The following is a 14,928-nucleotide window of genomic DNA, read 5'->3' on the forward strand; positions in this document are numbered from 1 at the left end:
GACAAATGACAGATGGGTTAATGGCAGTGGTTCAGCTTTAGCCTGGGGCTAGGAGATGCTTCCCAAGTTGTTCGTGTCAGAGCACTGGAGTGAAAAACAGACAGTCCTAAAGACTGGGGGTTTCTTTGGTCTTTCTTGGGACTGAGCTCACAAGGCCAACCTGGGAGTGGGAAACAGCCACAGTCACCCTCCCACTGCTGATAATAAAACTAAGCATTTCCTATCTTCTAGGAACAAAAAGCACTTTCACTTCACTGTTCCCCATTCCTTACCCTCAGAATGTTCAAATATCACTCCCATAAACAGGATTACTGTGCCCTGACCTTGTTCCCAAACAGCACAGCTTAATTTTCAAAAACTGCTTCCAAGTGATTGAATTATTTTGCAGAAGGAGAAGCTGATTTGTTTCCATGTCCCACAGCAATGCCCTGGCAGCAAATCCAGCCCATCTGCCCTGCTGCTGTTGCTGCAGGAACAAAGCTGCACAGGCATTAAGGGCTTTGCTGCACTGGGTGTGCTTGTTCCAGGCTCAGCTTTGGCCTTTCTTTCACTTGTGTGTTTTCTTCTTCTCTGAGTTAAGAGCACAGAAATACAATACAATTTTTCCCAACCATTTCCACTTCATCTGTTTTAAAATCAGCCTTTAAATTGACTTTTTTGATCTATTATGCCCAAAACAACTGCATAGGAGGAGTCTTGAACCATTGACTGAGAACAGGGAAAGCAAACTCACACACCAGTGTATTTCTTCTCTAATAGAAAAGACTCAAAACCCACACAAATACCTCCTGTGCAGCCTCAGGTTGTCATGACTAATCTCTGAATGAGATTCTGCCCAAGAAATAATTTCATCAGAAACTTCCAGATCATTTGGTTATTTATAGGAAAGTTTTGTCCCTCAGTAAGAAAATACACAACAGAACAGTGGTTTGAGGTTCACTGTCTCAGGTATTTTAGGAAATAGCTTTGACTTGTGCTGGTCTTTATCCCTCTGCTATTAAGCACCATAAGCGAAGTCAGCCAGAGTGGAGTTACCCATGGAAGAGTTACAGGAGGAACCTGGATGTGCACATACTACAAACCCCCTGAGGGTTTGGTTTGAAGGACCTTAAATCCCATCTCATCCCGTTTGAGGTTCACTGTCTCAGGTATTTTAGGAAATAGCTTTGACTTGTGCTGGTCTTTATCCCTCTGCTATTAAGCACCATAAGCGAAGTCAGCCAGAGTGGAGTTACCCATGGAAGAGTTACAGGAGGAACCTGGATGTGCACATACTACAAACCCCCTGAGGGTTTGGTTTGAAGGACCTTAAATCCCATCTCATCCCATCCCACGGGACACCTTCCAACGGCACAGGTGGCTCCAAGCCACACCATCAGGTCCTGGAAAGCCACAGTTAGGTCACCCCTAAGCCTTCTCCTCTCCAGGCTGAACACCCCCAATTCCCTCAGCCTTTCCCAGTGCCTGATTTGGTGGTGGGGAAGGAAATTCTACTTTTGGACCATTTCTTTCCCTCCTGCCTTCCTTCCCCTCTCCATACCTGGCCTCTTCCCAGTCCTCTCTCTCTGCAGCCCATCCCTGACCCCAGCTGGGAACACACACTCCCCCAGGGAAGTCAGGAATGTCATTGTTGTGTGATGTAGCAGCTTATTTGAGCTCTGAAAGTCTATTTATCACCTCCCTTTCATACACTTTTCTAGCAAGGAGCACAACTACAATGTCTCCATTCTCTTCCTTGCTTAGTCCTGTTATCCAGGAAACTCTGCAGCTTAGCAACAGCTTCTGATGACCTAAAAAACTGCCACACAATAAAAAGCAATATTTGGGGAACACAGAGGAGCTCAACTGGAGGGAAACAGTGGTGCGAAGCCTTCATCCACCTCTGCACCCATTTCCTTGTCTGTGCCTTTCATCCAAACAATTCTGTATCCATACCAGTTTCCAACTCCCAAATGGTTTTTACCCATGTTTGTTTGGCTGCTCTCTCTTTTATCCTTTAATTCTCAGGAGTAATTGGGTTTTTAACTAAAGCTTTCACAGAAAACAACCCAAAAAACCTCAAAACATAAACCCCTTAAAACCTGAATGCATTCCTGTGTCACTTTTCTGGGATGACTTTGATGTACACACATGATACAGAATTATTCCTAATTCCTATCACACTCTGGAATAGCTCTGATATCCCTCTTGGTGGCTTTGCTCCTTGATATATGTAGTTCTTTAATTAGGTCCATTCTGTAGCAAACTGATACCTGGAGACATAAATAAAAGGCTGATTTATAGATTTTCTTGTCTGTGTTAACTGTTTTTAACTGTTTTAACTGTTTTTAAACAACTTGTGTGGCAGAGAATCACAGAACATCAGCGGGAAACAAACTGAAACAAGATTAAAAACACATAATTCAGCTCATAATCTCCTTTCTTTTTGCATTCTTCTTTTGGAAGTTCTAACTGTGCATTCAAGATGTGGTACATTTCCAGCAGCCAAAGGGAAGCCTTACCTGTTGGTGCCTCATCTGTTCTATCATGTCCATCACACTGATGAAGTGGTGACAGTAATCCGAGTGGTCAACCATGGCCGTGGGGAGGGGACAACTCTGCCAGATGCTCCACTCATTCAAGGAAAGCTCATGGGTTTCTCCCTCTTCATGCTTCTGCTTTGGGAGTTCAGATGGGAAAGGAGATGTGAATTAAGAGATTGAATCAAGAGAATTTGAATCAAGAAAGTGTGAGCTCAGCCCAGAAACCAACTGAGCCCTGGGCTGCATCCTTAGGAGTGGCAGCAGGTGAGGGAGGGGATTCTCCCCCTCTGCTCTGGTGAGGCCACACCTGGAGTGCTGCACACAGCTCTGGTGTCCTCAACAGCAGAAAGAGCCCACAAAGTTCATCAGAGGACTGAAGCACCTTCCCCACAAAGACAGGCTGAGAGAGTTAGGGCTGTTCAGCCTGGAGAAAAGAAGGTTGTGTGGAGACGTCAGAGCAACCTGCCAGGAGCTGCAGGGGCTCCAGGGAAGCTGCAGAGGGATCTGATCCCTGGGTCTGCAGTAACGGGACAAGCAAGAATGGGGAGAAATTGAAAGGGGGAAATTAAGATTAGATCTTAAGCAGAAGTTCTTGCTGTGAGGGTGGTGAGACACTGGCACAGGTTGCCCAGGGAGGCTGTGGCTGTGGTTGCCCAGGGAGGCCCTGACAGTGTTCAAAGCCAGGTTGGATAAAGCCTTGAGCAACCTGCTCTGGTGGGAGGTGTCCGGGACAAGCAAGAATGGGGAGAAATTGAAAGGGGGAAATTAAGATTAGATCTTAAGCAGAAGTTCTTGCTGTGAGGGTGGTGAGACACTGGCACAGGTTGCCCAGGGAGGCTGTGGCTGTGGTTGCCCAGGGAGGCCCTGACAGTGTTCAAAGCCAGGTTGGATAAAGCCTTGAGCAACCTGCTCTGGTGGGAGGTGTCCCTGCCCAGGGCAGGGGTGGAATGAGATAGGCTTTAAGCTCTCTTCCAGCCCAGACCATCCTGGGATTCTCTGAATACAGCATCCTGCATGGAATTGTTAAAAGCAGGAGTAGAGCTTAATGGATATTGAGAGACTTCTTAATGCATTTTTAATTTACAGGTCTAACCTCCAAGACCCATTTCAAACTCAAATTGCTACGTTCTTAACCTCTAAAACCTACAGATAAATCTCAAAATGGCATTCTTAATATAGACCTTCAAATTCAGAGTTAAGTGTTATTTACAGCATCCTTTAGGCCTTCATGTCACAGGAAACATTAAACTCACTGATGTTTCTTCCAGGTTTCCCAAGGTCTCAAACTGACTTCGAGGCAACACAGGCTGCTTTATTCCATCACTCTCCTTGATCCTGTAGAGTCTGTCCCATATTTTGTATTCCTCAGGTGTCAGGGCCCAACTCTCACGGGAGTTCATTTGCTTTTGGCCTGTGGAGGGAAAACAAGAACAGGAAAATGTTTAGGGAAAAGGATACATAGAATCAAAGAACTCTGTGTGGTACCAAAGGCAAAACCACCTTCTCTGTGCCAGAAGCAAAACCAGGTACAGAGAATCTGATGTCAGAGACCAGGATCAACACAGTTTCAATGTGTCCATGGATAAATTTAGCTGTTACTTGTTTTTGGGGAGGGCATAATGTAAAGATACAGCTAGATGTAAATCACTGTCCAAAAAATGCCAAATCCCTCAAAACAGGAATCAGTGCAAACAGCAAAGGAACCTCCAAGGGATCAGCGCTGAGACTGTGACTGCTTCCAGCCCAGATGTACAGAGCTGAAGAACAGTAATGAAGTTAATTTGCCTCTGCAGACAGGATTTGGAATGAGCCTGCAGCCCACACTGCTGGAAATTAATGCACATTAGAAGAATCAGTCTGGATCTCAATCCTCTCTAGCTGCAGTGCCACAGGCTGTGTGTGCACAGGGTGCTGTGAAATGTTTAGTAGAGACTCAGACCCTGAAGGTTCAGAGTCCTCCTCAGGTCCTGCCCAGAAAGAGATGGAAAAACTAACACTGAAGTTTAAGGCCCTCATTAAACAATCCTAGAGGATCAATATTGCTATGAAGTATTTCTGACTCAAGAGCAGATGTTACACCCCATCAGAGCTAACTCCCAGTGCAAAGACATGGGAGAGGAGGAAAAAGACTTCAAGGAAAAGAAAATGAAGAACACTTCTCAGAGAGGCATTTGGAATCATAGAGCCATGGAATCATGGAATACCCTGAGCTGGAAGGACCCCCACAGATCACCAGTCCAACTCCTGCCCTGCACAGGACACCCCAACAATGCACCCTGTGCCTGAGAGCATCAGCCAAACACTCCTTGAGCTCTGTCAGGCTTGAGGCTGTGACCACTCCCCTGGGGAGGTGCTCCTGGTGAACTGGTGCCATCCAGACACATCCAGGAACTGAGAACAGACACACTGAGAACAACAGATGACTTCAGCTCTCTGTGTTGTAGCTCCAGCTCCTTGTGACAAAGACAAGATGAACCTGTGATATCATCTGTGCAGGGAGCACATGGTGCAACACTATCAGGCAAGAAGGCAGCAAAATCTGGAAACAGATCCTTCCCAAAGCTCTGGGATTCTGCTCCTGATAGGGCAAGGACTTCAATGTCAAAATGTTTCCTAAATGGAAAGAGTCCCAGATATGTGACTGCTGCCAGTAGAGAACTAGAACACAATTTCAGGCTTAAAGGCTACCAAACCCAACCAAACCAATCACCACATCTTATTTTAAGTGTTTATATTCAGAAAATCCATCCAGTCCCACCCCCTGCCATGGGCAGAGACACCTTCCACTAGTCAAGGTTGCTCCAAGCCACATCCAACCTGGCCTGGAACACTCCCAGGAATAGGAATCACACAGATGAGCTCCAGCTGTTTACAGGCTTTAGTAAAAAGCAAAGCTGTGCCCTATTGAGTAACTGCAAAGTACCAGGAGCTGCTTCTTCAGCTCTTCCAGAAGAACATTCCCATCCTGCCTGAGACTGACAAGGCTGTTTGGACACATAATTGGGATGTATTATGTCCTGTTGAGTTTAGTCACTGGCAAAGCCTCTCCCCTTCAAATGAAGCAGCATGTGCTCGTTCCATAGGTAATTACCTTCCAGAACATTTGATAAGTTATGGATGCAATGTACTACCAAAGACAAACATATCACTCAAATCATCCATGTTTGTCTTCAGATCCAAAGTACTTCCCTTTTCCTTGAACTGGGAAGAGAAAAGAACTAGCCTGAAGCAGGGAGAAGGTAGATTTAGCCTGAAGAGAGCAGGGGGTGGGATGGGCTTTAAGGTCCTTCCAATCCAAACCATTCTATGATTCTCTGATTAACACCTGCCTCTTGTGTTTGTAGCTGCAGTTTACACCCTTCAGTCAGTGACTGCATGGAGAAAGATAAGACAATGCCTGACACAGGCTATGGCTATCTAAGCACAGAACTGTGATGTGAGGATGTGCAAGGCAAAGGCTAAGGAGCCAAAGCAGCTGAACAGCTCCAGCTAACAGCAGTGTGTGCCAGAGCCCACACTGCTGGGAGCAGGTTGGCTGTGCTGTGCCACAACAACATGGGATAGCAGCTTACGGTGCTCAGAGAAACACCATAATCCTCTTACCAGCCACACAGGCAAAGAGAGCAGATTTGTGCTGCAGGGAGCTGGATCTTCTCTCCTTGGGAAGCTTTCTGCAGTTGCTTGGCTCATACTTTTCAGCAGTAATAAACATTTTATGCATCTTTGGGTTGATGCCTTCAGGGACCATCCGTGGGCTGTGCTGGTAGAAGTGAAGGGCTTTGTTTCCTGAAATAGCTTTGTTGATGCTCCTTTTGTTGCACTGGCTCTGGTTGTAAGTCTGGACCAAGAAGAGAAATAGATTAATCATATGTTGGTGGATTGTTTTTTCACAGGACTTGATCAAAACTAAAGGAGCAGCTGAGTGCCTCTGAGGTTTCTCATTATTCCATGTTCCCATATCAAGGTGTTTTCTGGTTTGGGTTTTTGAATAGATCAGGAGCAGGAACAGCACTGGGAAGAAAAAGCAGCACAGCCCTTGCCTGGGGGAAATTATAATCTGCCATTGATACAGGGATGATGCCAATTAGATTACATCAGAAACAAAGAAAGGAGGTCATGGCAAAAAAAGTGTCAGACAATTTGCTGATGTCATAGACACTCTGAGTCCTGTTAATTACACTCCACTTCATTGTGCAACAGGGAAACTAAGATACAGATGGAGAAAGGAGGGGAAGAAACTGGCGCCCCACTCTGAAACTGCTTTTCCAAGGCATTTGTGTCCTGTGCTCTTCTTTGTATCCCTGTGACAGGTCAGCGCTGCAGACCAAGAGCTCTGAGTGTGATGGGGTGGCAGCTGTGACTCCCTGAGAAAGCTGATCTTTGGAGGCAGGATCAAAGGAGACAGGCCCAAAAAGATGCTCTGAGTAGAACTGGAGCGAGCTCTGACAAACTGCCCCCAAGCATTCCAAGAGGCATCTTTTTAACCCTAGAACAGGCAAAAAAAGGTCTTTCTGTGGCAAAAAAAAATTGTAGTATCAAATGAACAGCTTAATAGACTTGGCAGTTCGCAGTTCCTGAGGTTTCCTTTCCCTCTGTTTCAAGTCAGTTGTCCTGATGGAGCAGAGAGGCTGTGAGCTCCTGCAGCTCCAAGCCCTGGGCGCTCTGAGCCCTTGGCTCCATCCTGCATCACTCCATGCCAGGCTGAGCTGCTGCCCCAGGGCATTAGGAGCCCCAGTGAAGGTCCAGCACACCTCAGCCCTCCACACACACACTGTCCCTAAGCCTAGGGGCCGCAGGGATGGCTGAGCAGGAAATCAGTGGGAGCTGCCACAGGAATTCCTGCCCAGCCTCACACTTCCACACCTGCACTAACCCCTTGTGCCCAACAAAATGTCTTTAAAAGCTTTATAACGGACTTGAAGTGGTTTGATTAATAAATATCCCAAATGGAGTAAAATCAAACCAAACCAGAAACAAACAAAACAACCCACAACACCCAAACAAATTCCCATAAATTCATATATGACCATTAATTATTTACCTGCAAGTTGTGTGATAGGGAAAAATCTCCACATGAACAGAACTGGAAGGAGACTGAATAACAAACCCTCAAAACATCCCCAAGCAAACACAAAGCCAATATTGTTCTGCAATTAAATCTATTTCCTAATCTCAACACACAAATCATTCAATACAATTACTGTCCTACCTGGGGGTAGGACCTGCCTCAGATTTCTGAGAAAATGTGGAGAACACAGTAATCCAAGGGCTTAAGTGAAGCTCCAAGGAATTTAAGGGCTTGTTTTATATGCCATTACAAGCAGAGCTTGTAGCAGCAGCAGCCTCCATAAGCAGCATGGAAAATAACTATTTACAAACAGTGTTCAGGTTTATCATTTTGAACTCTCATCCCTCCAAAGCAGCTTTTTCCCCCCTTAGGCAGGATTCACTGCAGCCTCATTCAGAATTAAATCCCTGACACCTCCAGACTTAAACCAAAGCTATGGAATTGACTGGGATCAATTGAATAACAGCAAGGCTCTGAAATTTTGGGTTACAATTAGCATATACAGATCTTGGACTCATTTGTCTGCAGCCTGTGTCACCAGAGAGGTGGGAGCAGGGCCTGTCTGGGCTCTTTCTGTCCCAGTCCTGCTCTTCCACCTCCCTGGAGGAGCACAGACAGTGCCCAGCTGTGGGCAGCTGGCACAGCTGGCAGTGGGTTCTCCAGCTCACAGCTCAGCTTTCAGTGGAGCAGGGGATTCCCAAGGAACAGCCTGTCCTCAGAGACAATTCATCATGCCGTAGCAGAGTGCTGAGGTTCAGGAATTTAGCAGAAGTGGATTTCCACCTAAGCTGATCTCTTCAGGCCTCACACGCAAGTGGCTGTGAGTAAATACTCGTCTGAATGCACAGTGTCGTCAGCAGAGCAGAGCCAATATTCCTGTGGCCTTCTCAGCTCATCCCCTCTGCACACCATGTCCTGGCCCCCAGCAAACACAGGGATTTTCCAACATTCACCCTATCATTTCATGCCAGGACAGGCTGGGAGAGCTGGGAGTGTCCACCTGGAGAAGAGAAGCTCCAGGGAGACCTTAGAGCCCCTTCCAGTGCCTAAAGGGGCTCCAAGAGAGCTGCAGAGGGACTTGGGACAAGGAAAGGAGGGACAGGAAACAGGGAATGGTTCCCACTGCCAGAGGGCAGGGATAGGTGGGATACTGGGAAGGAATTATTCCCTGTGAGGGTGCTGAGACACTGGCACAGGTTGTCCAGAGAAGCTGTGGCTGCTCCATCCCTGTGAGTGTTCCAGGCCAGGTTGGATGGGGCTTGGAGCAACCTGGGCTAGTGGAAGGTGTCCCTGCCCATGGCAGGGTGTGAAACTTGATGGGGTTTAAGGTCTCTTTCCACCTAAACTATTCTGGGATTCTATGATACTCTGGGATTCTCCTGGAACAGACTGAACAAGGAGACTGAGGGCAGACCCCATACCAACCTCCAGCTTCCTCACAAGGGGCAGCTCTGATCTCTGCTCTCTGTGACCAGGGACAGGACCTGTGGGAATGGCCTGAAGCTGTGTCAGGGGAGGTTTAGGCTGGATATTATGAAAAGGTTCTTCCCCCAGAGGGTGTTTGGGCACTGGAACAGCTCCCCAGGGCAGTGGTCACAGCCCCAAGGCTGACAGAGCTCAAGGAGTGTTTGGCCAATGCTTTCAGGTCCAGGGGGCATTGTTGGGGTGGGGTGTCCTGGCAGGATTTGTACTGGTGATCCCTGTGGATCCCTTCCAGCTGGGGCCATTCCCTGATCCCATGAGGCTACACTCACCCTCTCCTCCCGGCCCTGGGCGAGGATGACCACAATCCGTCCCTGTCGCCGCCGCCCCGTGCGGCCCATGCGCTGCACCAGGCGGATTGGGCTCTTCTGGGCGTCGAAGCAGATGATGAGATCAACCTCTCCAATGTCCAAGCCTTCCTCCCCCACACAGGTGGACACCAGGGTGTTATACCCACCCTCACGGAAACGTTTCACCACCTAGACAAGGAGTAATGGGGATAAATTCAAAGGGGAAATTGAGATGAGATCTTAGGCAGAAGCTTTTCCTATGAGAGTGGTTAGACACTGGCACAGGTTGCCCCAACCCTGGCAGTGTTCAAAGTCAGGTTGGATCAAGCCTTGAGCAACCTGGTCTGGTGGGAGGTGTCCCTGCACAGGGCAAGTACTTGAGTATCTCCCCAAATTTTTTAACATATAAAAGTTAGCAGTTGTTAATATAATATAAATGTATAAAGTATTCATATATTGTTTAGTCAGTATAATTTGGGACACCCTGAAAGCAACTGACCTCCACATAGATTTACTAATGACATGCAATGTTCAGTCACTGCCACACTGCCTGTACTCATGTAGTCATGCACACAATTTATGCCCTTTATCACTACTTTCTAGTACAATCTCTTTTCTTTACCTCCAGCTGCTCCTTCTGGGTGAAGCCTTTAGTGCTCTTCCCTGTGGAGTGTCCCACAAAGGTCATGGCCCTGACAGTGGGGCTGAGCCGGGACAGCATCTCGGCGATCTCCTGCACACTGTCCCGGAACGAGGAGAAGATCATCACCCTGGTGTCCCCACAGGGGCTCTCACTCTTGCCTCCTTCTGTTCAATGTTCAAAACACAGGAAAGCATTTTTATGCACCATCTCAATAGAATGTGACAAATAAAAAAGGACAGGGCATCCCACAAGTGACACATTGACAGCTCTCATCTCACTTCATGGGGAGATAAAACATTCCAAGATATTCCTCCTTGAAAAACTCTTTGGAATCAAAGCAGTGTTCTAAATGTGGAGAATTTACATCCCAAAAGTTTTATATCTGAGGTACCCTTAGCAATGTCACTGTGGAAAGCTCAGGCTGGATGACACGTGTCTTGGAATGAAGCTCAAGGTGTCATCTTCTTCGTGTCAGGCATGGGAACAGGCTGCCCAGGGAAGGGTGGAGTCACCATCCCTAGAAGTGTTCCAAAGGCCTGTGGATGTGGCACTTAGGGACATGGTTTAGTGGTGAACATGGTGGTGCTGGGCTGATGGTTGGACTTTATGATCTTAGAGGGCTTTTCCAACCTTAACAAGTCAGTGTGCTCAGGATGGCAAATTACACAGAACACATTATCATATAATCATGGAATGGTTTGGGTTGGAAAGGACCTTAAAGCCCATCCAGTTCCACCCCCTGCCATGGGCAGGGACACCTTCCACTGGCCCAGGTTGTTCAAGGCCAAGGAATGGGGAATAGAGAGCACACAACTATCCTGATTTCTCCTCCTCCAGACAAGAATTTTCCATGAGCCCGTCAATAAAACCTTGAGTGCTTGTTAAGATCCCAGACACAATGCCTGTATCTCTGCTCCACCTGAAGGCTCAGAAATCAAAGCCTGGATAAGTTTTAAGGTGCTTCCAACCCAAACCACTCTAGGATTCTATGCAAAAATGTCTCAAAGAATCAAATCAGAACCTCAGTTCATCAAAAGAAGGTGGAAGAGTATCAAATATGAAACCTGGTTAAGATAACTCCACAGCAGTGCACAGGATTGGAAACAAAAGGCTATAGCTTGGAAAAATTATTGCTGTTCCTGATGTTTTCATTCCAAAAGCGACAAGTGAGTCAAGAAGCTGAAAATTCCTAAAAGCAGAGGGACCTGAATAATGTCTTCATCAGGGTGAAAAGCAATGAGAGACAGGTTCAGCTGTTTGGATCCTGTTTGCGTTGTTGGCACTTACGAGAACATCCCTTTTTCCAGGATTTGAAGTGTTCTATTACAATTTCCTCCAACTTCCTTAACTTTGGATGGCTGTAGATAAACTCCTTTTTCTTTTCAGGCACTGGAAAGGAAACAATGCAATGAAAGACATAAGTCAACCTGCAACAAGCATGAAGGTTCAGTGGGCTCCATTTCCTCCCATTTATCTGAGTCAGACACACAATTCTTCACTCTAATTCTAATTTCATTAAGCTAAAATGCTAAACTGATGACAGTGATGTGTTCAATCCTGGGTTTGACAGTGTTGGCACTTTTGTTACAGTCAAACTAGTGAAACAGGAATATTTTAACCTTCATTTTAAACCAAATTCAAAACTTTAAACATAGAAAACTTGTTTGAGAGTAGCTAAAACCACTGGGGAGAGAGGGAAGCAAGGGAGGAAAGGGAAGGGAGGGAAGGAGGATTGATTGGGAAGACAATCCGGAGTAAGAAGAGCAGGCAAGTGTAGTACACCTCTTAAACAGAAACACTGGGTCCCTAACAGGGAAATCCTGAGCTGTTTTACCCTGGTAAACACTTCCATTGACTGGAGCCAGAGCTGTGTCTGCAAACATATTTCGGAGCTGCTGGTAGAGCTTCACAAAGTCCTCATTGCGTCCCAGCTCGTTCTTCGTACGGGTTAGCCCTTTGGAAAAAGTTGGGATACCTCAGGATTTCATTGCCTTTCCCAAACATTCTCTGCCATTAACACTGTGCTAATACATTTCCAGTTGGGAGGGAGGGGAGCAAAATACCAATCCCATCTGCACCCCTTCACCCTAGAGGCTGTTTTGTGCAAACTCAGCCATACAGAGGAGGCAGATGAAATGGAAGGGGTGGATAAAGGGCAGGAGGTTTCTGAGGATGCTTCACCTTTGGATCCATCCATAATTCCCCAGAGGTAGATAAATAAGGAGCGGATTCCCATCTGCAGCAGCAGTTCATAACCATGGTACAGACTGATACAGAGTGCAAAGTCTCCTTCAATGATGCCTTGATGGGTTCCCTGGGAAAACCAAATGGATTCAGCATGAAATTACAGAATTACAGGATCATTTAGGGTGGAAAAGATCTCCAAGCCCATCGAGTCCAACCTGTGACCCATCACCAACTTGTCAGCTAGACCAGAGCACTGAGTGCCTTCTTGGACACCTCCAGGGATGGTGACTCCACCACCTCCCTGGGCAGCACATTCCAATGCCTGACAGCCCTTTCCATGCAGAAATTCCTCCTGATGTCCAACCTGAACCTTCCCTGGCACAGGTTGAGGTGTTGCCTCTTATCCTGTTGACACCTGAGAAGCAGAGCCAAAGCCCAGACTGATGAGCAGCTTATCTGTCACAGCCTTCAGGGAACAGATCTCACATGCCCAATGAAGGCAATTCCTTTTCCTCCTCCAAAATACCTGTGTTATCTTCCAAGATTAGCTCATCAACCCTCAAACTCTGATAACTGAGCCCATCAGGATTTAGCAAAACCAGAATCTAAGTTCTCAAAACACTTTCATTTTAGAAATAGAGTAGTTTATCTTTTCCTTCACTTTCCTATATTACCATCAAGAAATGCAGTATAATTAGGCATATGTTCTAGACTTCCTAGATGCTCTTTAAGGCCCCTTCCAACCCAAACCATGCTATGATTCTCTGATATTTTATTGCAGGGCTAAAAGCAGAAATCTATTTAAATCTACTTAAAATACAGGAAATGTTGTAACTAAGGATTATTACTATTTATTCACTGTTTTAATGACATGAAATAAAGACAATTACCATGTGCTGTGAAGAAGGATTCTTTCTATACTGATCTCTGGCTAGGATGATCTGGTACTTGGTCAGGCTGGGAATGTCCCTCCTGGCTAACACTCCCAGTTTAGTCAGGCGATCAGTGAAGGCTTCCAACACCTGGAACACAAACACAGCAGTGAAGTGAAAACACAGCACAAGTGAAGCGGGATGTGTTTATTCTTACACATCTTGCACGACATAAGCAGCTCGTTTATATTGTTTGAAGCATAGAATTCTTCAAACCAAACTGCACTGAACTCTGATGCTTTGTTGCTGCACCAGGTAGCACCTGGAGCTCTGCCTCAGTGAAAGGTTCTCCATTCTCAACATGCTTTTAGGCTAATTTAGTAAATGTTTTCTAAGTTCAGTAGCACTATTACAGCTTGGTGAAGGGCCTGGAGGGGTCAGGTGAGTAGCAGCTGAGGGCACTTGGGTTGTAGGGTCTGGAGGAGACTGAGGACAGACCTCAGGGGTCTGCAGCTCCTCGTGAGGGGCAGCTCTGATCTCTGCTCCCTGTAACCAGTGACAGGATCTGTGGGAGTGGCCTGAAGTTGTGTCAGGGAAGGTTTAGGTTGGATATCGGGAAAAAGTTCTTCCTGCAGAGGGTGTTCAGGCACTGGAAGCGGTCCCCAGGGCAGTGGTCACAGCCACAAGGCTGACAGAGCTCCAGGAGTGTTTGGCCAATGCTCTCAAGCACAGGGTGGGATTGTTGGGGTGTCCTGGGCAGGGCAGGAGTTGGACTGGATGATCCTTGTGGCTGTCCCTTCCAGCTCAGGGTATTCCCTGACCCCCTGAACATGGTTCCCTAAGGATTTGTGCTCTCCATGCTAGAGACAAACACGACCCTGCCCCCAAGATAACTATGTATATATCCAGCAACTGAGAAGAGGAAACACACACTGTGATCTGCAATGGCACAATGAGTGACAGAGCAGAGAGGGAATGGAACGGGATGGACAACCGGCTGTGAGCTCAAGCTGCAACTCGCTCTCTCTGGTCACCCTAATTCAACAGTATTTTGGCCACAGGAAAACTTGTCTTCATCTTTGAGAAGCTTAAATTAGGTGAAGGACTAGGCAAGAAGTTAGCAAGTTGTGTGTGGAAGGGCTGGGAGTCAGGACGTGTGAACAGAGAGCAGTGAGCCCCCATCAGACTGTCCTGGTGCAGCAGTGTTCCCATTCCCTTGGGAATCCACACCAAAACACAGTTTGTCTTCATCCATCACATGTACCTGCTTTCCACATGGCTGGAACGAGGAGAATAACCTGCACTAATGCATCCTAATCCTGTTTTTCCTCTTTGTTTCTCAGCCTTAGGTGGTCAGGATTTTACCACAGACTTAGTTTTGCATGAGCACTAACTCTGCAGTAATTGGAGTAATCAGATTTGTCCTACAAAAGTTGTTTACAACCTGCTGGTCCTCGTGGCTGGGAGCAGCAAAACCACCTCAGTGCACAACAACAGCCTTCTCCCAAGGCACTCCTGGGGCTGTCAGACAGTTCCCCATGGCTCCTTCCATGCACACTGCATTTTCCAGGTTTTCCGGGCAGTTCAGCACCAGCACAGCTGCCCTGCACTAAGAGGGCTGTAGTGTAACAAACGTCTAATCCCTTTAGTGCTGGTCTTCAGCTCACTGAAAATCATCCAAGTAAACCAATAACAGCTCTGATTCAGGCCTCAAACAATAGGCTAAGCACTATGCTGAAAACATAATTCCAGACTCATTTGGGTTGGAAGAACCTTAAAGCTCATCTTGTTCCACCCCCTGCCATGGACAGGGACACCTTCCACCAGCCCAGGTTGCTCCAAGCCCCATCCAACCTGGCCTGGA

The 14,928-nt window shown here is 46.8% G+C and overlaps 1 protein-coding gene across 1 annotated transcript in view; it reads right to left on the reverse strand.

Annotated features, from left to right (window-relative positions):
- FANCM (Fanconi anemia, complementation group M) overlaps positions 1 to 13,214 on the reverse strand; it is a gene marked incomplete at its 5' end in the record, with an annotated part of 26,213 nt that extends 12,999 nt beyond the window's left edge. Inside the window, 9 exons of the mRNA XM_009078917.1 lie at positions 2,502 to 2,651; positions 3,776 to 3,933; positions 6,126 to 6,360; positions 9,345 to 9,551; positions 9,985 to 10,163; positions 11,299 to 11,394; positions 11,840 to 11,959; positions 12,187 to 12,319; positions 13,083 to 13,214. Of these exons, the coding sequence (XP_009077165.1) occupies positions 2,502 to 2,651; positions 3,776 to 3,933; positions 6,126 to 6,360; positions 9,345 to 9,551; positions 9,985 to 10,163; positions 11,299 to 11,394; positions 11,840 to 11,959; positions 12,187 to 12,319; positions 13,083 to 13,214 (1,410 nt within the window). The remainder of the gene's footprint in view (positions 1 to 2,501; positions 2,652 to 3,775; positions 3,934 to 6,125; positions 6,361 to 9,344; positions 9,552 to 9,984; positions 10,164 to 11,298; positions 11,395 to 11,839; positions 11,960 to 12,186; positions 12,320 to 13,082) is intronic.
- Positions 13,215 to 14,928: the final 1,714 nt, after the last annotated feature.

The sequence above is a fragment of the Acanthisitta chloris genome, unplaced genomic scaffold (assembly GCF_000695815.1).
Source record: "Acanthisitta chloris isolate BGI_N310 unplaced genomic scaffold, ASM69581v1 scaffold15797, whole genome shotgun sequence".
Lineage (NCBI taxonomy): Eukaryota > Metazoa > Chordata > Aves > Passeriformes > Acanthisittidae > Acanthisitta > Acanthisitta chloris.